This window comes from Panulirus ornatus, chromosome 34, assembly GCF_036320965.1.
Source record: "Panulirus ornatus isolate Po-2019 chromosome 34, ASM3632096v1, whole genome shotgun sequence".
In the NCBI taxonomy this organism is placed as follows: Eukaryota; Metazoa; Arthropoda; class Malacostraca; order Decapoda; family Palinuridae; genus Panulirus; species Panulirus ornatus.
The window spans coordinates 12,446,573-12,470,982 of NC_092257.1; the positions used below are offsets into that span (position 1 = coordinate 12,446,573).

The following is a 24,410-nucleotide window of genomic DNA, read 5'->3' on the forward strand; positions in this document are numbered from 1 at the left end:
CGATCGTACCGTCGTACTCAAGGATCGTACCGTCGTGCTCAAGGATCGTACCGTCGTGCTCAAGGATCGTACCGTCGTGCTCAAGGATCGTACCGTCGTGCACTTGAACTTCTATAAATATTACAAGGATGTACAAGTCTGTTCCCGCTCCTCAGGCATAGGCTGTACAGCATCTTGTGGGAGATACTGCGTATATTCTACATCATTATGTATGGATATACCACCAATGTAGATACAGATTCTGACTCGTAGTTTGTGGTAACACAAGTGGAGTAACCTGTAGCGTTGTTTGGAACGGTGTACCAAATTCTCGAAGATCCCACAACGGAGGCGTTCATATAAGAGGCGTTTTCAGCCTCTAGTGGAGCGTGTGGCGAGGTAGACCCCTGTAGTCTTGTGGTGAGGCACAAGTAACCTATAATCCCCATTTTGCAGTATACTAATTACGATCGTGAGAGTTCTTTTGTAGAGGCAGGTTTCGGGTTCTGTATTTCCCATAGGGAAAACAAGTGTATCTGTGTAGTCTTCATACAGGGCCCCCATGCACTCTTGTAGTTCGTGTGGTGGGGGTGTGGAGGCCTCTGTAGCACTACTAGTCGGTAGTGTAGGCGTTGTCAGCAAACCAGTGAACCTTCATATAGCGGTTTTAACAACCCCCTGGCGTCGTGCTTCTTCGCGCTGCCTGACGCAGGATGACCTTTCTTACGTTTCTTTCATCTTAACGGACAGTACAATATATAGTGGGATTCCTTAACTCGATACTTAACTACTTTCAGTTGTTTTGTGAACTGTGTAATCACGAGGTGTTGATGTAATGTACAGATAATTGTAAATGAACTGTGACGTTAGGTATTCTCTCCTTAATTCAGTTATAATGTATTTTCCCTGCAGGTATTATGACACCGGGTCCACTGCCATTTTTAGTAAGATTATCCTTTGTAATGAGTCGTAAGTGGAAAGGTATACAGTTTCCCAGATGTTTACAGTACGACAACTGCTTGGTCGAACGCTGCCCCGTACGGCCGTTTAAATATACTCATTCGTCGTTTGGATCGGTATACAGTAGGTTGTTGAGGTCGCTGACGGTCACATATTCAGAGAACAGACGACAGCGCCGTCTTTCACCGCCAGATTTTGAGATTTACCGTCAGACTGAGTACTAGAGGACAGTGCTTGCAATGGTAGTGGTCAGAGGATACTTGTGAAGGAATTATATATGGAAATCATCCATATCTGTGCCCAGCAGTAGAGTAGGAACTGACAAAATGCAACGAAAATGTCAAGTTCAAAAATATTGAAGATGTTCGTGTTGAAAAACTCAAGTAACAAACCTTAATGTGAGAATATCATTAATTAAACTTCATTGGTGCTTGGTTATGAGAATGCGGCGTATACCTCAAGTTGTAAATACGGTCTTGAACAACCCAGCTTCTTGACAATACCCAGTAATAAGCACAGTGCAAGAAACGGCGAAGTGACAGTGACGAGAAATGATAGGCCTGGACGTGATCTTATAGATACTGAAAACAGAGAAGTGCATCATTATATATAACTGGGAATGTCAAGAAAATGAGTAAACAGAAGTACCGTTTGATCAGTTACTTTGGACTAGAAAAGAGACATACGAACTTATGAATAATTAGGACAGAAATATATTAGTAATCAAGAAATACTATAAGACTGCAAGATATTTCAGGAATACTGATATGAGGAGGTTGGACATATTCCGTGTGTGCTGAGAATCATCACAACTGTAGTGGAAAATATAGATTATTTAGATACGTTAGAACTCCCTACCTCGCTCGTTTGCTAGTGAAGTGTCCCCGGTACAGTTTTTGTGTTCAGTCCCGTCATGAAGTGGATGTTGAGGATGAGGAGGTGGCGGTCCACTGACCAGGCCAACGCCTTGGTCGGCCTCGCCAGGTAGGTCTTCTATGGTCTATTGGCTCTTTTAACGCGTCCTGGGGGGGGGGGGGGGTCTTTGATGGTCTACTTTCTTGGAGTCACAAAGACCATCATTAGTACAAGGGACTGTACCTGATCTCGTAAAGTCCTCTCAGTTATGTGGTGGTCTTTGTGTTTTTTAGAAAACTTTAATGGCATCCAGGAGGACCCCTGTGGGCGGATCTGCTTGGCTAATGGTCGTTTGCCCCTGGTCGGCAGAGAAGGGGGTAGGGGTACGCTGGGCGAGTGGGCAGGATCGAGAGAACAAGCGCTTCCAGTAATGGTTAAAGAGGTTCAGATGATGTTAGGTAGGACCCCAGCTTCCGTTCAACGCTTATATATATATATATATATATATATATATATATATATATATATATATATATATATATACGCAGTTCATGACTGGCTGACTCGGAAGATTAATTCGCCATGGTCCCTGGCCAGAGGATTCTTACTGCAGGGCCTGGACGACTTTACAGCTATGAGCATGACACAGGCTCGGTCCCGCCTGGCAGTGTGTGTTCCCCCGGGTGTAACCATAGGTAACAACTTGTAGCGAGACCCGCCTCGTGAGGTGATCGTGTTGGGTTGTTCAGGTGAGGGCGTTTAAACCTTCCCGCCTGTTTCACACCCGCCTAAAATTCTTGCTTGAACCTTTTCACCCAGTTTAAACCCTTCCACTTATTGTTTGAATCCTTCCATCTTGTGTGATGTTTAAATGGGTATCCATCTTTAAACTTCCCATCCCCTAATTAAACCCCGCCATCCCTGTTTACCCTGAGTCCCCATCCTTAACTTACAACCTCCTAACTCCACGTTTCAGACCTATGCAGAGCCTCCTATCCCCTTATCTAAGCCCTCCCACACCTGTTTAAACCTCCCCAATCCATATTTAGATACCCTCTCATCCCTCACATGACAGTGAACAGCAAAGTTTTTTGTACTTTAAGCACTCCGGTATGTCATCTACAGTATTGCTGTTACTGTTCATCACTTGATGTTCATCCCAATGCATATTGTGTAAACCATACTATTTACTTTAGAACATCCCTATATACCTGCCACCCTGTCTATATATACTAGGTGTGCCTCACGCTTGTAGTTATTCAGTGTGGAAATATCCAACTCGCCCTAATCTTAAGGTCTTGTATATGATTAGTTAACTCGTAACTGTCACGTATGATTGGTTAACTTGTAACTGTCACGACCCTCCAGTTCTGTATTACGTTATATATGTACCTGAAGCCTACTTATGGCTGTTTGAATCCATGAAGCTGTTATTTATTTACTTTTCAAACTCATCCCTCTCTCATCTAACCCCAGGTACGTGCCGTATGTGGTGTGCATAGTGGTCCTCAAAATCTACGTGATGGTGCTCCTCATACACTCGCGAGACAGCAGCCCGGAATACGTAGACTACAACGACTACGACTTCCGCTTCGACGACACCCCCAATCACGAAGAGTAAGTACTGGGGAATGAGGGGGTGAGGGTGCGATAAGGGCAGTTGAGAGGTAGGTGAACAACAGGTAGGGGTAGTTAGCGAATGGGTACATAGCAAATAGAATTAAGTACTCAGAAGGTAGGATTAAGTAATCAACGGGTAAGTAGACTTAGTTAATCGGCAGGTAAGGTTTTAGTTAGTGAGGAGGGAGTTATTCAACGTAGGTTACACGTTTGGAAGAGTTTGATTCAAGGAACGAGAGGTTGCGATACTCTTCCTGCTGCAGCCTAGCCCGGCTATAGGTATCAGCGCCTTTCCCGTGGAAACCTAACGGGGGCTTGGCTACATGTAGCCGGGACCAACTTCCTTCGGTAGGCTAGTAGGGGCTAAATATGGCAATGCTACGCATGTGGTAGCGCACTAACGCTGTTGGTTTCAGCAGCCCCTCAGCCATACACAGCGTCTATGGTAATATCTGGTGTGAAATAATCTAGACTAAAATCCATCATAACAAGGATTATGAAAATATTACGCTTTTTAAATCTTATTCCCTAATAAGACTATTAATGTGTTGTTATTCCTCTGATTCGTGTGGTCTTTTGAGTGTAAGTGTTGGTCTAAAAAAAGAACGGCTTGTCTGTTTAGACGTATGTAGCGTAGTCTTGGTTTATTATTATTATTCATTTTTTTACAATGAAGTGAGCATCACCACGAACACCCAGGAGTAGGGATGAAGAGCTCCACTGTTTAGCGAGCAGCTTTCACTGGATCTCGGACTTTTTCAGTCGAACTCAGGGACTCATGCAGCCGAACTTTGGGGGTTTCTTAAAGTCGAACTTAAGGGCATGCTTTTTACAGTCGAACTCAAAGATTGAGGCCATTATATATGGCCGAGCGCGGAGCTGCAGTTTGCAGCTCGTCTTACACAGGTCTCCTTTAGGTCAGCACTCACTACTACATCTACCACATCACGCCCTACATTGTTAATTACCAGTGTTCTGTGTACGACAGGTTAATGACGACGACAACAACGACGGAGGACCCTAGCTGGAGGGAGAAACAGGAGGTCTTGTCGAAGCTCAACGACACCGTCCTTGTTCCGACGGCCGCCAATCGCACGCCGGACACAATCTGGCTCTTCTTCAACCGCATTCCACGCACGGGCGGCCAGACCTTGGTGTCGCTAATCAAAGCCTTGGCAAAGGACCTCGACTACCAGCACCAGGAGCACGTCTACAGGACCCCCTGGCAGAGGTAGGCACCTAGGGGGTAGGTGCCCTCATGTAAGGGCAAGGAAGGATCGTATACCACTATTTTGGTTGTGTTTTGAAAGCATAGTCTGGGATATCAAGTGTCGTAGTGCTTTAAAGCAATGGGCATATTCATACCTAGAGCTATGAACTCGACGGATATTCATCAACAATGAAGAGTTCAACACTAAGGCTTTCGGGAGTCACTGGAATATTCTATGTTAAGCCCTAAGGCTCTGGATATCGGGTATTACCCATTAAGTCAGGACTTGGCAACAACTAGGATCACTTCCCATTTGCCAGGTCCAGCAGTGACCCCTAATGCCGTACCTAAATATAGGTTCCCTCCCCTCTTACCCAAAGGAGGGTTCGAACACATCTTGACCTGTGTTCTCTCTCTCCAAGTGAAGTATCATATGACTTCGAAGACACGTTCAAAGTAAGACTTATGTGCTATTGCTACGACCATCATTATCACTTAATATAACCGTGATAACAGTGCTTTAATGATAACAACAGGAAGTTCACCTCATTCCGCAGATACCCCAAACTCAACCAGTTATTGCTTAATAGGACGCAAAGGTCGCTTGAAGCGTCTTCGGAGAGAACAAAGGTAAAAAGTATGCGATCCTACCCACATTTGGGCAAGGGAGTGAGGCTTGGGGCAACGGCTAGACGTGAGGGTAGTTGCAAATGGGTAATACATTACATATAAAGCCTTAAAACTCAATGAAGAGCCTCCAGTATTCAAACCTACTCCCGTACATTCTCCCAGCCTCTCTTCTTACCCACCAGCACATGTACCCGCATAACATTGACTTGTGCCTAGTTCATATTGACTTCCAGTACAGTACTTTGCCTTCCTACCCCCAGACTGATGAGCGACGAAGAGCAGAAGAACCTTGCTACTTGGTTTGAGTACAACTTTTGGCCCAAGAGCTATGACAGGTTCTCACTCTACATCAACTTCACCGAACATAGGAGGTCAGTTGTAACCATGGGTAATTCTGGGCCTCCCTGATTAGTACTGTGTAGTTAGACATGTTAGAAAGTGGTATAGGAGAGTTGACTATGGATAGAGTAATTTGGGATGATGCACAGAAAGTACACACTGTATTTAGATGCTAAAGTATTCATCAGTGCTGTACAGTGTATAGTTTCATCCTCAATGGATAGTCTTGAGTACTTTATACTCCAAGGCCTCCCTGCCCTTTTAATGTTAACAAGTCTTTGGTATAATTAATCTCATAAACGTAATTTTTTTTTTCTTCCAGCCACTTAATCACTCAAACCCATTTCTTTTAGTTTCCATGCAAGTCCTACTGGTAGTGTTCATGAACCTCGTGATGTTAAGCTACTCCTCTTTCTCTCTTGAAACTCAAACTCCTTTATCTGTTAGTGGCTTATTGATGACCTCCTCTTCTTGGTCTAACCCGTCTTACCCTTCTGACCTATTTGTACAGCCAGTATGTGACCCTGCGGCCAGCTACATCACTTTGGTAAGAGATCCAGTCGAGAAGTACATCTCACACTTTCGCTTCAAACGTGTCGACCATGAAAGGGTCAAAACTGAGATGGCCATCAGGGAGAGGAAAACCCCAGGCAGTGGTGAGTGGGAGGGAGAGTGTGAAATGGGAACAAACCAGGCATTTGTAAGTGGGAGTGAGAGGGGTCAAAGAGGTGCATTCTAGAGTATTATTTTAATTATCATTATTACCTTTGATATATACGACCTCACCGAAGGTGATTTTTCACTCCCCGTGTATCCCCATGCAGCTGGGGTCTTCTAACATGGGTGTTCTCTAAGAACATGAATTTATGGATACAGGTGGCAGTGTGTGAAAAAATATTTGTGTGGATGTGTGTGTGTGTGCAGCTATGTACTGTGTGGCTGGATGGAGATGTATGAGCTACAGTAATTATATGTGTGTACTTGTAGGTTTACTGGATAAACTAATGAATATGTCTTTCATCAGAATTTGCCAAAAAAAATGAGTTCATTTCTTGTTCTTTGTAAAATGTCCTCGAATTTCAGTTGACATTTATCATTCTTTCCAATTGGTCCATATTTTGTAGTTTTGCTTGAGGTAACTGTGGTGATCTAAAGTGTTTTAGCTTTATGAAAAAAAAAATATAGTTACGATGGTAGTTTTTAAGAATGTTGTAATATTGAATAATACACAGCCTTGGGTAATAACAGTGCAAGAAACTGGTGAAACACACAAGATTAGGTTTGTATTCTTGCCCAAACTTTGAGGTTCATACAAACAACAGAGAATCACAAGTTTGAGCAACAATGATCAAGTGTTAAAACTGTTGACCATAAGGTTCGGGTGACTAGATTGTCGCCCCATGGGGTTCAGGGAAGTTCCCTCAAGAACTAAGAAGTGTGTTTGGAGACTCGTGTAATGATGACTTTGTTGCAGGACGGACATGGTACTGGAAGAAGCTGGAGGAGTGTGTGCTGAAGGACGACCCTGAGTGTGACCTCAAACCTAGCACTCAGGATTTCATCTCTGCCATCCCTTTCCTGTGTGGCCAGAAGGAGCAGTGCCTGTACGTACTGGTGTCCTGCTAGGCCATATTCGGGCTGCTGGGTCCTCACTTTTGTAGCCCTACCACTATGTTTCTCTGATGCTTGCTGCTTGCATTTTAACTTTTTTATTTCCAGCTTCCACTGTATCTTGATATAGTTCCTGTAAGATCTGCATGTTGTAGTAACTGTACTACCTATATTCTTTGCTTTCAGCAGCATGTATAGCCCCAGCACACATACACAGTTTCCTTAGCACTCCAAACCTTAACCTTATGAAGTGTATATCTTTCTGTATGGTAAGGTTGTCATTGCCTTAATAGTTCTTGCCTCCTTAAGTGAACAGCTTCTTTGGTGTCTTCAATCTTCAGTTTCTTTTCAGGATCTTTCTCAGTTTATTCTCGTATTTCCTCACATTCAGTAACATCTTTGTTCCACTGCTTAGTACTTCCACCTTTAATTTTCAGCCTAGTAACAGGTAAGTTTGTGTACATTCTAGACTCTGTTGCTGACATAAATGCTTCAGTTGTCCACTTGACTTGATAAAGAGCTCCACTAATAGGAATTGCCTTTTGCCATAACCAAATCATAGATACTACAACCTTATTTTTCTTTTTGTGTTTGAGACATGGCCCCTCTTTTAACTCATCACTATTTATGACAAAGGATAGGGTCTATATAATACAAAATAAGAGAGGAACAAAAGGTTTTTTAGGAAAGGTAGTGGATAAGTGGACTACATTATTGTGTTTGAGACATGGCCCCTCTTTTAACTCATCATTATTTATGACAAAGGATAGGGTCTGTATAATACATAGGAAACATAGGGTTTTTTAGGAAAGGTAGTGGATAAGTGGACTACATTATTGTGGGGAAAATGATGGCTGAAAAGTATCTAGTGAAAGGTAAGAATCTGTATGCAACTCATGAATCTGAAGAAAGCACATGACAGTTAAGTGGAATGCTTTATGGGATGTATGAGGTAAGGGGACAAATAAATGTTGGATGGTGTGAAAACCTTCTATACAGGAGCAAATGCATGTGTAATTAATGAAAGGGTAAGAGAGATGTTTGGGAATAAAAATAGTGTGGTTGTAAGGGCAGAAGAGGGTGTGATGAAATGGTTTGGACATATAGAGAGAATGAGTGAGAGAGGTTGACAAAAAGGGTATATGTGTCAGAAGTGGAGGGAACTAGGAAAACCAGGAGACCAAACTGGAGATGAAAGGATGGAGAGAAAAAGATTTTGAGTGATATGGGCCTGAACATGCAGAGGGTGAAAGGCATGCATGGAATAGAGTAAATTGGAACGATGTGGTATACTGGGGTCAATGTGCTGTCAGTGAACTGAACCAGGGCGTGTGAAACGTCTTGGGTAAAGCATAAAAAGGTCTGTGAGCCCTGGATTTGGTTAGGGAGTTGTGGTTTCTGTGCATTACACACGAAAGCTTGTGTATGAATGTGAGCAGATGTGAGAGGTGACAGAATGTTAGTATTTGGGAGCTATCATGGGTAAGTTTGGTTATATGTTTGGAGAGAAAAGGGAGAGAACAGTACCTGGTAGATGATTAATTGGGTCCCTTAATTGAATAACGAAGGGTAGAAGTGTAAGAATGGAAGTGAAGAAAGGATTAAGGGATAGCATAGTCCTCCTGACCCTGGCCCATGCAGATGAGTCATAGAGGTCAAGAATCCAGGCTGTGGAAATGAGCTATTTGAGAGGCACATGACATACGACTAGATGGAATGAATAAAGTAATGAGGGGATCTACGAGAGATTTGATGTGGCAGGAAATCCAAAGGGAATGAAGTTTGAAGAGGGTGCAACATAATACTTTGAGGTGGTTTGGGTATGTGGAGAGAATGCAAGATGGGGGGTGTACTAGGAGAGTTTATGATAGTACAGTTTTAGGGGTTGGTGTGAGAGGAAGACTACCTGTGACATGGGGCAATAGAGTGGACAAGTACTGGAAGGAGAGAAATAGGGAAGATGATGTAGAATGATATATACAAGGGAGGAACATAAGGACAGGGATACATGGAGACTCTTTTGCCTTGGCCACCCTCTTGATGGGGTTCTCAGAAGGTATGGGCATCAGAGATACAGATAGATAGTTTCATATGCCTACTGGCAGCATGTCTCTCCCCCAACTCCATATACCACATCATTCCAATTAATTCTATGCACACCTCACATTCCTGAACATTCACACCCAGTACCATACCACTCTCTCCTTCCTTCAAGTTCAGGCCCTAATACTCTAGTATAAAATCCTCCTTTTTTTCTACAGGAAGCGGGGTGACCAGTGGGCACTACAGAAAGCAAAGTTCCACGCAGAATATGAATACTCAGTGGTAGGCTTGACTGAAGACTGGAACACCACCCTGGGTGTCCTCGAGATGTACCTCCCTATGTTCTTCCAAGGAGCACGACAGCGTTACTGGAGCTCAGGTAATGGGGTAATAGCAGGTGAAGGGGTAACATCTCCGTGGTGTAATGGTAATAATGGTTAGTGTTGCTGATTGTGATGTATTTATGGGCTGCCCAGGGATTGAATCCTGGTAGCGGCAGTCAGTCAACACTTAAACCAGCAGTTCTTTCTCCCTTAAGGGTTGGTCAATAAAATGGGTACCTAACTTTTTCTCTCTCTCTCTTTCTAGCGCTACCTCGCTGACACGGGAAATAGCGATTAAGTATAATAAACAATAAATAAATATTATTTATTATGCTTGATCACCATTTCCCACGTCAGTGAGGTAGCACCAGGAAACAGGTGAAGAATGATCCATCCACTCATATACTCATATATATACATAAACTCCCACACAAGCACTGATACATATCACCATATACATACATATATACACATGTACATATTCATACTTGCTTGCCTTCATCCATTCCTGCCACCACCCTGCCCCCCAGGAAACAGCATTGCTACCTCCTGCTTCTGTAAGGTAGTGCTGGGAAAAATGTACAAAAAGGCCACATTCATTCACCCTGTCTCTAGTTGTCATGTGTAATGCACCGAAACCATAGCTCCCTATCCACATTCAGGCCCCACAGACCTTTCAATATTCATCATTTCATTAAGAACAGAGGACCAAGCCTCACAAGCCTCACTTGGCCCCCTTCTCTGTTCCTTCTTTTGGAAAATAAAATTATATATCATTCATATTTATATACTGTTCATTAGATAGCCTTGATTATGGCGCAGCCCATGCCATCTCAGATAACAAAAAAATTAAAGGAGTAACTTTGCAAAAGAAAGGGCAAAACTGCAGGTAATGAGGCATCGCTACAAGTGAGATAGCAAAATAAAAGGTGATAACTGTAAAACTTGTCATTTCAAACAAGGTTATCTGTTAGAGGATGGTAAGTGTCATGCATTCCTAATCTATATAAGGTGATGGTAGTAAAGTAGAAGGCTCATTTTACATGGGATGGGGCACAACTCTGCAACTGAAGGGATGACACTGCAGGTAATGGGGGCAATACTGCATGTCAAGGGATGAGGTGGCATATGCTTTCCTAAGTGCTTTCAAACTCCATCCACCACATTGTTAAACTTTTAAGACCTGCCTTTGACCTACATGAACCTTTATTCACATGCGCTGAACTCAAGATCCAGATTGTTAGGATGTCTAGAGACAGTGACTTTATGAAATTTCTTTCAGGAATGCAACTGCTTCCCTAGGTAATACCATCATGTAAGGTGTCTGTTCTACTTCCTGGAGCAGTGGTTCAGATTCCTGATTCTCTTTCTAGTTGTAGTGTCTTCATCAACTATTGTTAAAGGTTCAGTTCATATAACTTGGTGAGGAGAAGTCTGCTCTTCCTGCATCCTCTAGCGTCACATTCCTGGACATATCTCTGAACGTAGTTGTGTGTCCCCTGCCCATCCAGTCTCCGCTTACTAATCCTTGTTATGTTCGTCTTGTCACTTCCCACTTCATAACTGGCACTTTTAATGTTGTCTCATCTCTTCTCTCCATTCCTGTAAGTCACCTTGTGGGAAAATATTCCGTTGTCTGGCTGAACCTAGGGTTGAACACCTTTCACACTCTGCTGGTTAACTTAAGGTCCTTTTCCAGAGTTTCTGTGAAAGGGTTCTCTGTTCTTGTCAACCTACAGTACCTCTTGTGGTTACCTTGGTGCCATAGCAAAAGAATAAGCACTGATACTAAGCCATGGAAAGGTCTGTGGGGCCTGGTTGTGGATAGGGAGCTGTGGTTTGGGTGCATTACACATGGCAGCTAGATAATGGACAAGAGCAGATGTGGCCTTTCTTAATCTATTCCTGGCACTACCTCACTTATGTGGGAAATAGCGACCAAGCATGAGAAAAAACTAAAGATTTGCCCACAATAGTTGTTAGGTAGGCCCTGGCATCACAGCCCCCAGAGTTAAACTGTTAAGAATAAAGAGGCTTGCACTTCATGTTGGATATCAGAAGGCAAAAAGGAAAGTGTAAACGAAAAATAAAATATGATGGTTTATGTTTCTGCCATCAGAGTTTGCAGCAGAGCGTGTAGTGAACAAGAATCCCAAGAAGTACCAAGAGGTGCGTAAGGAGATCACCAAGAAGCTGAAGGAGCAGATGCCCTTAGAATATGAGTTGTACGAGTTCCTGCGGCAACGTCTACAACAGCAGCACCAGCAGGTGGCTGCCAGATTGGCTGCCCCCACCACCCCTCTCCCTACCAGGCCACCTGAAGTCCCTCCACTTGGTATACTTGACAGAATGGAAATTGAACTTGGGCATTAAGTCACCAGATTAACCTATTGAATGCACCAGTCATGTCAGACTCCCAAGAGTACACTAGAGACCGTCTTGGGACAGCTCGCTAAAGTACAGTACCTGGTTCTGATAAGGTACAGAGACAACTGTACAGCTAGGTTAGTGCTTTGAATATGTAATGTTTTAGTCATTATCATGTGAATATGTCTTATTGCAGGTGTTTGCTGGATGAGAGGGATTCGAGTATAGGTCGCTGGGGTGAGCATTTTATGAGTGAAAGTTGGTGGATGGTTGTGAAGTGGGGATGGGAGAGAGAAAGAGATTTGTGCTGTTGTAAACCTGGTTGCTGCAACTACTTCGGTGGACTTTGCAATGGAAGTAATTTTGTTTTGTATGGTTGTTGAATATTTGTGCAAAGCAATGTACACATTTAAAATGTGTTAGACCTGTAGTTTAAATGATTGTTAACTAAGCTAAAAAGTGATTTTAACTTAAGGAAATGAAAATATTATCAGAATCATTACACTTACTACATTGGAGGTAGACACAGCAGCCATATAAATTAACATGTGCTAACAGAACAGTCCCCTCCCCCACAGTGAGCATACTTAATGCTGACTTACATTACAAAATTACATACAATATTTAGTGATTAGTTTCTGACATATATAATGTCATGTTGACATACTTTTATTAACAAACTCCAAGTGATAGCAATGCAAAATAGAAGTCACCTCCATAGTGGATCAGTCATTGTTAGCATAAGGAAAGAGTAGAGCCTCCTTGAAGATCTGCTCACCTCAAAACGAGCACACCTTACCCTGCTCCTGCATGGGAATAACCTTTTAGTTGTATGAGCCCAATTTAAGGGATCCTAGGTTTCAAAATACTACTGACATACATCATGGAAGATCTCAGTAATGTAGTAACAAATACACAGCAAGAAATATTTACAGTAAGACCTGAATGTTTAAAGGATGATTTTGCCACTTAACATCATTAATTGTTTCAAACCCATATTCTTTGTAAATATACCTATTAGGGGGAAAACAAATGACGTTAACTGATATTTGGAAAACATGCTCAATACTGACATCTTTTCCTTGAATCCTCTCATTTTCATGTGGTAGATACCATGATGTAACTTTAATTTGTGCAACCATACAGAGGAAAATTCAATTTTTGCTTATCTCTAACTGCTGATATTCTACACTTAGCAATACCTTTTTTTTTGTGTCACTTTCAGCAAAGCACTTCAGCACCTTTTCACATTACTTCTCTATGTCATAAGTCACTGAAGAACTAACATCAGAAAGGTCACACAGGTTATGCACTAACTAGCCCTTCTTGTAACTTCTGTACAATTTCCAGTTTCTGCACAGTTGTACGCACAATGGGCTTTCTTATACCACCAGCACCCCTACAGTCATTAATGGACCTTGGACAAAGTGTTGAATACCATTATAAGGGAAAAATTCACTAAAATAACAAGGGATAATGGACTGAGGCAACACATGGCTACCTAGGCTATGGCAGTATCCAGACAGCAAAGTGGCAAGTTTACTGAATGCGAAAGCCATTTCTTGCAATAGCACCCTCATGTGGGAGTTGCTGAAGTATATACTGCCACACTAAAGACATCCATGTATCATCACTTTGTGATTAAAATCAATGTTGACTAATGTTAATCATGAAACATGGTACAATAACAAATGTGCAAGTTTTATACCTTTTTAACATAATCATCCACACTTTTGTCGACATCTCTTATGCCTGCTCCCTTTAAGAGGTTGGCTGTGACAAAAGAAACTTCATAATAGTGTACTTCAGTGCTGCTTCTTTTAGCCTTTGGTGCCTCAGCCTAATAGGCCACTGACATAGGGCAACTTTAGCATACTAAACTTTGATATACTTGATTAATAGATTACAGGAGAAAAACTTCATATCTCTTGGGGACAAACTTGGATAACTAGAGCCAACAATAATAAATCCAAATGAACCCCTACCAAAACTAGAGCTGAAAGTTGAGTGTGCCTGGGAACCTAACGTCAATTCTTAAACACTGTTAACCCTTGGTGGCCTAAAAAGACGTGGATCACCAACTCTTCTCTTCCACAAAGCTAAGAGATGCAGCCTAATGTGTAAAACTCTCCCCCATAATGTGTATACACATCCAATCACTCAAACCATCCTTGTAATGCACAAATACATACTTTCTGTAGTACTTTAATCAGAACATTTGTTTAAGGTATTAATCATAAACATATTGCCAATCTGATAAGTGCATCACTCAACATCATTACATACCACTCTCTCTCCATGGTTTCATGTGTATGAGATGGCTATCCCTTGCTTGAGGTCCTGTATTTGTTGTTACAGCTGACTAGTGTGTGCTCTACCCAGGTGAAACTGCTCAGTTTTACCTTTGCTCAATTTTACCATGGTCTAAAAGCTGAACACACCAAGTGAACTTTAGAAGCAAGTTCGGGTGAAGCTTCACACCAGTGAGCCAGCTCACTTGGATATTGCCTTGAAATGAGTAATAACTATTACTACATCCCAGTGTACATAGTAATCCATGTATCTTAAAAGTACACTTGGATGATGATATATTTACAATGTTTACAAGTTTGGGGCAATGACAAGCAGTTGCTTACTAAGCATTAAAAGCTTGAAGTGGGCTGTCATTACCATGAAGTTTTGAAATTGCAAGGCTTCATTTATATCATTAATAAACTCATCATTACTAATGTTGAAACAAAATATTTTCTATGCTAAGTCTTATCTTGCTAAATCCTCGACAGGGTTTCTGGCATTATAGTTCCCTGCTATCAGGCATAATAATGATTAAAAAAAATACTGTGAAACCTTACGATTGGCTATCAACATCCATGGGTTGTAACACCTCTAGTTCCCCTACATTACTTTGATGAGGAGGTTCATTATGTCTAAGTCCGCCCCAAGGATCTAACGAAATGTTTTCTGGGTAATGAGAAGTACCTTGACTTTCCTCTTCCACCTGTGGAGTCTCTAGTATAGACATTCTCTCCTCTAATGGAAGTGGTATCTTTGGTTCTTCATGCATATAACCAGTTGGTATAGTAAAATGCTGTTGATGATAATTCGGTGGTGGTTCACGATAATCTTCCCGAGGTTCCTCTTCGCATTTTTGTTCTTGGTATTCTTCAATCTGTTGTTGGTAAAGCTGTTGTTGTTGGTACTGCTGTTGCTGTTGAGGTTGCTGAAACTGTTGACGGTGCTGGTCAAATTCCTGTTCCTGGAGGAATTCTTGTTGCTGCTCGGCCTCTTGCTTTTGTTCCTGATACACATGTTCTTGCTGTGACTGTTTATAAACTGGTGAACTGTGCTGCTGGTAACTCAGCTGATGGTACTCCTCCTGTTGTGGCTGCAGCTGCTGTGGTTCAGACTGACCCTGTTGTGACTCAAGATGTGGCAGTCTCTCTGTTTCTATCAAGGGCAGCTCCACAGACTGAATTGGAGTTGAAGACTCTAAGATTGATACTGGCTCAGGTTGTGGATCCTTTGGGCATATGCTCACTGAGGGCAGTGAGCTGTCAGGTGGTTCAGGTATTATGCTTATATCAGAATGTATACTGGCAGTTGCAGAGTCTGGGGATGGTCTGTTCTTAATGACTGAGCTGGGGATGCTGGTAACAGGTACAGGCTCAACTGGGACGACTGACTCAGCTGCGGTATGTGGTTTGGCTCCTGAAACAAGAGCTTTAGACTTGCCTGAAGGTGCTATTGGTTCAGGTATGCAATTCTTGAGTTCCAAGAGCTTAATCAGATATTCCAGCAATGGGGCATAATGATCCTTTGGTACACACATACGGATAGCAGTCTGTAAGAAACAAAATGTAAATCAATATTTATGGCAGAGGCATGTACATACATGTACGGTGTCTTCTGTGCAGTTTCGAAAGCACATGCTTCTAACAAATGTAAAAATATAATACAAAAGAGAAGATCGTACCAAGATAAAAAGCAAACGCAAAAACTGATAGTTTACTTCCTGTGCTTAAAACTGTCATAAATACTAAAGCATGCCAAAACTTTACAAACTTACCTTTAATTTATCCCAGTAAGTAAAGCGGTCTTGGAATATGTCAGTAAAGACAACACAGTCAGGAGAATCTTTGTAATATTTCACTGTATCACGCTGTAAAATTTAAATTGTTGAATATTAATCATAATTTGAATAAATGTTATCAATTTTTAGCAAACTCTTTATCTATCAATTATTCCAACATTCTCCCCATTTACTCAAAACTTTTCTAATTGGCACATTTGAAAGATGATGGCTCAGAGTATCTGCAACTTCATCCATTTCACATTTTCAAAGAAATATTTCTTGTATAACATGCATGTACCATCAGGTTTTGAAAATAGCTTCCCAGTTGTGTCTATTGCAATGTGATTTGCAATACACAAGACTGACCTTGGAAACCAATTCCTAATGGGCTACCATACTTGAAAATACTGAGATTTCTAAATACACTTTACTGTGTTCTTACTCCTCTCTTTGCTATTTCCCATTTTATATCAAATGACAATGTGACCAAAGTGTTTTAAAATTCATCTAACAGGGAAAGATAGGTAGTCCTGGGTCAGTGATGACTGCGTAGTGAGCCAGCACTTCAGTATTTGTCAAGTGGCACTCCTTTGTTCCAGGTGGCTGTCTTTTCCTTCTGCCTCACCCACATGTAGACTGCTGGCATTCTATTTACAAACATACAATCACTCCTTGTCATGCAGAACACTTGACGACACAACACACAAAACTCATTCTCCATGACTAGATTTTCCTGCAGTGAGTGCTATGCATTAGCCCTGCCTTTTGGCAAAATGGAAGGAGCAATAGATAGCAGCAGTAGGTAGGAGCATTAGACAGTAGTAGTAGGTTGGAACATTAGGCAAGAACATTTAGACATATTAAGTAGAAATAGTTGGTAAGAACAATAGGAATCTCTGAAAACACTGCAGGTTTACCCTCTGCCAGTAACCTTTTATGGGTGAAGCATTAAAGGCTAAGAAGCAATGCTGGAGTTTCAACACTTATACTCTTTTGCTGTGGCCACCCCCTTGAGGGAGTTCCTAAAGGGAACAGGCATCAGAGATACAGATAGAGGATAGACTGACAGAGTATTTCTAAAAGGGTTGGATAACAGTAAATGCAAAAGACTTGGTGTTTAACTGCATCACACTAGTGAAAACAAGTTTAACATTTAATGGGCTTCAAAGGTTTTCCTTGAACCCACTCAAAGTCTGGGTTTCCAAGTTTTTTCTTGTCATGGAAAGAAATATTATGGAAAAATTGTTTTAAAAAGATCCAAATATACCTGATAATCAATGAGGCACATCATTTCTCCTTCAACCCTCTCACAGGCTAAGTTTATGATTATTTTTCTTTTTTTTTAACATGATGGTCCATCATGGGAAAAATCCAAACATATGAGTCATCCCACAGGTTACTGAACAAGGGGATCATGGGCAAGTTTCCTGGGAATGGTGAGGGCTTCTAACTACTGTCATGCATGCACCAAGGTGTCATTTAAAATCAAAGCAACAGCTAATGGCAGATATTTCTGTTTTTTCAAGAGGACAACTCAAGGATCATCTGATGCAAACATGAAGAGGGAAACTTGAAACAAATATTTACATGTGTACCCCATTTCAAGCCTTTTACTGATTACTGTTTCTAGCTATATGTGTAGTAGACTGAAGACACCTTTTTTCTTTGTTAATGATACAAGCAGCTTAAATGGAAACTGCTGCAGCACCATGATATTTTCATTATAATATAGTTTTACATGCAACATGCAGTATAGTCCTGCTGTAGTCAATATAAGAATAAAAATTACACACAAACAAATCAATAAAACAGGTATATGTGTACTGTTGTACCATGGTCTAAATATTTTACTTGTTTTTTCTCCAATAGAAAAAAAAATTTAACTTACCACATGATAAAGAGTTTCCTTTGGAATGAAAGCATCTTGTACAATGGTGAACTGGATACTCATAGGACGTCCATATTCTTGGGGTTTATGTTCTGGTGGTGGCATCACCCAGAATCCGCTTGCTGTTGTACCCTGACCTCCGCCTCGTACATATGGAGCTGTGAAGGAAAATAGCTATGAAGGTTAATGTACAACCATACACTATTAAGGTGCTGGATACACAGAAAATAATATAAAACGAAAATAATGGATGTTTAAAGCAAGGGAGGCATGTAAAGACAGGATTAAGTTCACAGAGGAAGGGAATATGGAAGGGTGAACATCAGATAACACAACATCTGTTAAGCATTATGCATATTTTTTCCTATACATCCATTTCAGAAATTCCAAAAGCAAATATTCCAAAATCTAAAATTTGATGCTGGATGATTTTCTAAAACACTGAGAAATCTTGCAAGGAAAGTGGCACATCTGCAGCAGCTTTGTTCACCAAGATTCTTTTTCCCAATAAGGGGATTGAGTCACTAACCTTTGAATAAAGAGAAAAAACATATAATATCTGTCCAAACATTCCTATCTAGGATCATTGTACAGAGACTTACTGCTTTTGAATCGAAAACTGGAAAAATGTAAGTCAACATGAGGGCACATGAGGCCTTCATGGTAAGAGGTCTACCTGAGGGTTCACTACAACAGGATCCACTTGTAAGTAGCTGTTCCAAGTGTCATAAAGAACAATATAGTCCTTGACGTAAACAGGGAGCCTAACCTAAGGTTGCAAACTCCAAATACGAAAAATACTTGAATAAAGTGCCTTTTCAATGCTTCTACATAGGAATGTAAGTTGCTGTCTCTAAATGAGTAAGAGAATGGTGTAAGCCTACATTAATTAACCCCCAAAAAGCAGGTGTGAGGATAACCGAAATTAATTTTGCAACTTAACAGACAGCAACATGATGGTGGAGGGCTAGCAAGGTGGCCAGCATATAATGCATACAATATATCCGAGGGGAAAATAAGGAAAGAATAAAACCCAAGTATCTTCTACTTACTGTTGACGGTGACTAACACTAATGGGACCAAAGGGCTAAAAATTTTAAGTCTTCACTTTCTAAAAGTAGGAACAGATGAAGAAGCCAAGGTACAATATTCTAAAAAGACTCTTCCTGACACTATGCTATGTACAAAAAGCCAGTTGGTATTAAAAAAAAAAAAAGGGCTTAAAATATGTAAACCTGTTGAGTGTAAAAATCTCACTTTCTATAGGAATTCCCATACTACTTGGGAAGCCAGCCATGCTATTCACAAATAGTAATCATTGAAAGATGGTATCCTAGAAGTAATAAACTGAGTGGTGAGATTGGTGGACAGTGAAAGAGTAAAGATATAAGATGATTGCTTATACAGAAAAAACTGGATCATTAATCCAGCTGCATATTAAGAACGGCTTACCAGACACTGACAAAAATTTCTGGTCTATGCCACTTAAGGCCTATGGCTACCATAGCATTTCTTAAATTGAAAGATGCCACTTTCTGTACGATGAGGCTGAATATAATTAGGAAAGCTTTTAATATACAACAAAAGGTGACTTACAGACAATGATACCAATACATGGAGTGTAGCTTGCATCATTTGAGCCTTTCATCTTCAATTCATATTCCAACTGAGCATCTATATCTCGGAGGGTAGGAAGAGGTGGGGAAAAAGGGTGCGAGTGATACCTGTTAAAAAAGAAATTATTTGCATATCAGTCTTTGACATAAAACAGGGGTCCATTGCAATTCTAGTAATTACAGGTATTTTCAACCACTCAAGGCTACACAACAAAATCTTTAACATCTGGACACTTACCAACATAAGACCAATCCTAAAATTCTCCAAACCACCCAGCTCCTCCTCCTCCACCAACTGCTGTACATCAATTTTGTCTTCATTATCCAAACTGAGAAACTGATCCTCAACTGAATCAAGCAAAACATCCCACCTTTACCTACACAACATGACCACACACCAACCACTCCACCATCACCCCATACACTGACCTCAAACAGCATATTCAAAATGGTTTCAACCAACCACAACCCCTATCCTGCACATATGAGTAAAAATTAGACTAAAATATACATGGACTGCCTTTCCCTATTCATGCATTCAATGAAATTCCATATTCATTCAAGAATGAACCACACTAAATCTTTTGTAAGTAAATCTTTGGCTTCAGTACTCTGCACACACGATCTACTCCATGCAGCTGCATAAGTTATTAACAGGAACTATAAAACATATGAGAACAGCATTCCAAAATGTAAATTAAGCAAATAATTCCAAAATCAAAACAGGCAAGTAAGCATTCTTAGCTTTAGTTCCATGAGGAATGCATGATTCACTTTAATGTCAAAGCTGGGTGCACTTTATTAAGAATATAATGATAAAAGCATAGAAAGAAAACTTTCCAGTGTTCTGGTAATTCATTGCAGACACTAACCATCCAACAAGAGACAAGCTAAGTCTTTCCATCTCAGCATATAGTGCCTGTTCCACAACACGGCCCTTCTCACCATCACCTAACCGGCATCTCACTGGTAAGGCATGAGACACTATCAAATCTGCAAGAAATAGAATATCAATATTAGCATCATCTACTGAGCACATAATATACACTTAACAATAAAGGGTATATAAGACTTAGTCTTCATATATCTATTACTCTATGGCTTATCATTTGAAGACAAGTATCTAACCACACACAGCTTGGGATTGAATAAAAAAATAATAACACTGATATAGTTAGTTCTCTTGGTCAAACAGAATTAACACACATTGTTATCTTTCGACTCAATAGCTTAGCATACGATTTAAAAAAACACTAAAGAATTATCAATGTATAAGAGTATGAAACTGTGCTGACAAGTAATGCAGTGAGTGCTACCTTATGTACTGCTAAGGAGGTAAGATTGATTGGGACAAGGCAAAATTTCTTAGTATACCATAGTTGTATAATTCATATCTCATCCCTGAGGTAGGAAAGAATTAATGTGGGGCCTGGATGTGGAAAGGGAGCTGTGGTTTCGGTGCATTATACATTGACAGCTAGAGATTGAGTGCGAACAAATGTGGCCTTTGTTATTTTCGTAGTGCTACCTCACACACATGTGGGGGGAGGGGGTTGTCATTTCATGTGTGGCAGGGTGGCGACGGGAATAAATAAGAGTAGACAGTATGAATTATGTGCATGTGTTTATATGTATATGTCTGTGTGTGTATATATATATGTATACGTTGAGATGTATAGGTATGTATATGTGCAGGTGTGGACGTGTATGTATATATATGTGTATGTGGGTGGGTTGGGCCATTCTTTCGTCTGTTTCCTTGTGCTACCTTGCTAACGTGGGAGACAGCGACAAAGTATAATAAATAAATAAATAAATAAATAACATATCTCTTATGTGTCACTGAAGGTGACTTAGAGGGGGGCCTCGGAATCCTACTTTCCTGTACATTACTTTCAACAAGAACGAACAGAAGGAGCCATGTTAGGCTTTGTCCTCAAAGGCTCAGTTGTCTGTTCCCGACACTACCTCACTAAGGTGGGAATTGATGAACAAGCAAGAAATTAAGTGGAATTCCATATTCAAAAAGACAAACAATACTGTAATGTTCGTAAGGTACAACTAATTACAGTACTCTCAAAATAAATTTGCAGAGATATTGCATGCAACTATAAAATAATCATTAGTTTACCCTATTATATTTTCTATATCCCTCTTTTACAAATACAAGTATCAAACCTAAAGGCAATGATAATCAATAACTTACTGTGGTTGGTGACATCCCACTGTCCAGCAAGATATCCCACAATTTCTGACGTAGTAAGGTGAGCATGAACATCAATCATGGCCATTGCCGAGGATGACATAGTGACAGTGAAGGGTTGCATGCGACCCAGAGACTGGAATGATGTTAATTCAACCATTGTGTTCATATCACTGAAAGTAGTTAAGATACACATATAATCCTTTGGGATAAAACTACAGAAATTTTTTTGGTTTGGATACTAAGTGAAGTGAGAATGGTAAGTGGTCTAGCCATGAACAGACAAAATGAAAGAAAGAACAACTGAGAGTTCTTGTGAGGAAGGTATTTGGAAACAGATGAGAAATGGACTGATCCAGGGTATATGATGCAATGATGAAACCCAAGGAAAAGGCCTGTGGGGCCTGGTTGTGGGCAGGGGCCTATGGTTTTGGTGTACTACACGAGAGCTAGAGAATGGATGTGAGCAAATATGGCATTTATTTGTCTGTCCCTAATGCTGCTACCTTGCTAAAGCAAGAAATGATGAACAAATATGATACATATAAAGAAATGCATATAAGTAGAGTAAATACTTTTACCTAATTGTAACAATGTATTATGTCTTGTTTTCTGAAGTAATATAGTTAATAGAACATTATATAAATTAACACTTAATGAAAAACAGTGGCAGATCCACATTTAATAAGTGAGATTAAATGATTGTGAGTTGGACTAAGAATTACATATTTTTTTCGAGCTCATTCAAAAGTATGGTTGTTCATAAGTCAGACACTCGTAAGTCAGGGGCAGGGTAGCACCAGGAAGGGATGAAGGCATGCAGGCATGAATATGTACATGTGTATATATGTATGTGTATATGAGTGGATGGGCCATTCTTCGTCTGTTTCCTGGCACTACCTTGCAGATGCAGGAAACAGCGATTAAGTATAATAAAATATATACATGTATGTAAATACAGGATGTACATGTGAAACTTACTGGTTAGGATGCCTATTGCCAATAAGCTCAAATTCAACAATCTCCTGCTCATGTGGTCCATCACTGTCACTGTCAGTCATCTCCTCCTCATCTGCAATGACATAAACTATACAATACATGACCCAAACAGGAGAAACTGAAAAAATGTTATATATGTGGAGGAATATTAACCAAAATATGTCATTTCATGAACAGATTGAGTGCAAAATTAAATATATATATATATATATATACTAATAGTCATTTGCCTTGAATATTCTTTCAAAGAAGGTCACTGATATGCTACAAGACACCAAGAGTTGTAGTTTGTGAAAAAATATTGTTTTAACATTCAGGTAAATAACATCATGATTTATGTTACATAGACTGCCACATTGATTTGGAATAATCTGATACTTGAACTGTTCTAAATCAATGAAATCTGAAATATTTTACAGAACCTCAGGTTTACAAGTTTGACATAAGCATTAAGCTTAATTAAAACAAACATTTCGTTCAAACTGGCTTTGACCAACAAGCAAGGAACATGAAAACCACTGCTTCCTTTTGGATAAAAAGCACACAAAATCCCAAGAATATATTGTAGATAGGCCATAATCTTCCCCAGGAGTTAGGTTCAGTTTACACAACCCATTGTTTAGCAATGTCCCTGTGTAGTTACTTCATTAATTTAGAGTGGTAACTTAAGCACATAAATGAACCTCAGTACACTTATTGCTTTACTGTCATCCAAAGAAAGTGTTCTGATTGATGCAGCTGTTTCTTTATTCTACAGGAATTCGTGAATTTTTCTTTTTCTGATTTCTCAGTTTCTTTAGAAGTTATATTGTTTCTGTTGGAAAAATTGGGTAATTCTGCAGCCTCTATTCGAACTTCCCTTATGCATTAATTCCATACCATCTACTGCATGTTGTGTTCCTTGGGAATACTTCATCTTATTCTATTCTCCCTTGTTTTTGTGTATTCTAATGTAATTTTCATAGTTTATCTGCTCTTTACTGAGTTTTCACCTGGAAACTTCAGTTAAGATACACATCAATTATTTATAAATTTCAAGACTTAACTGTCTGTGTGGCTGCAGTAACTAGGTATGATCATAATAGTTACTATCTTTTGGCAGGCAAGTATTTACTACAACAAAAATAATCTCATTTCATCCAGTACTTTGTTTCATTCAAGTTTTCATCATCACATTTATATTCTAAGCTTGAAATCCATTCTAAAATCAACTGAGATAAGCAACAGCAAAAGGTAAACATTTAGCTGTCCAACTTTAAGGGGAGATGTGATTATTTTCAATTACAGTCAATAATGCATTATCTGCTTTTAGGTAAACTGCAAGGCTCTCCATGGTCTGACAGAGAGAAATGCTGCCAGCCAATAAATGGTTTTCAGTCTGTTCCTTCATCTAGGGTCCCTCTCATGGAACATTCATTTTCAAGTGGTTTCTCCCTTACCTAGAAATTTACCTTGGAGGAATTCAACAGTACTTAAAAAACAGGAGTCATCATATGATAACCTACGTTGCAGGTTCTGGGAATCATTATACCAACATTAAATTTCCCAGGCTTTGTTAAAATCCTCCACCAATATTTTGATATTTCTATGGCTGCTGAATGTTGCCCTGGTCAAGACAGGTGCTTTCTTCACTATCTGGAAAAGATTTTCAAGTGTGAATATGCACATAAATAAATCTAAATGTGTAAATACATG

At 40.2% G+C, this 24,410-nt stretch overlaps 2 protein-coding genes across 2 annotated transcripts in view; one reads left to right on the forward strand and one right to left on the reverse strand.

Moving 5' to 3' along the window:
- The first annotated feature begins 1,060 nt into the window (after positions 1-1,060).
- Positions 1,061-12,762, forward strand: LOC139759856 (heparin sulfate O-sulfotransferase-like). Its single transcript, XM_071682363.1, is given in 9 exon segments — positions 1,061-1,923; positions 3,271-3,411; positions 4,403-4,645; positions 5,515-5,625; positions 6,105-6,127; positions 6,130-6,249; positions 7,068-7,197; positions 9,466-9,626; positions 11,690-12,762. Coding segments are annotated over 9 exon segments (1,254 nt in total). The 5' UTR covers positions 1,061-1,852; the 3' UTR covers positions 11,944-12,762.
- The window catches only part of LOC139759855 (MPN domain-containing protein-like), a 31,521-nt gene continuing 19,541 nt past the window's right edge, over positions 12,431-24,410 (reverse strand). Inside the window, exons 5-11 of the mRNA XM_071682362.1 lie at positions 22,698-22,788; positions 21,720-21,889; positions 20,386-20,506; positions 19,494-19,621; positions 17,898-18,055; positions 16,004-16,096; positions 12,431-15,778 (exon numbers count right to left, since the gene is read on the reverse strand). Coding sequence (XP_071538463.1) covers positions 14,786-15,778; positions 16,004-16,096; positions 17,898-18,055; positions 19,494-19,621; positions 20,386-20,506; positions 21,720-21,889; positions 22,698-22,788 — 1,754 coding nt within the window. The 3' untranslated portion in view covers positions 12,431-14,785. The remainder of the gene's footprint in view (positions 15,779-16,003; positions 16,097-17,897; positions 18,056-19,493; positions 19,622-20,385; positions 20,507-21,719; positions 21,890-22,697; positions 22,789-24,410) is intronic.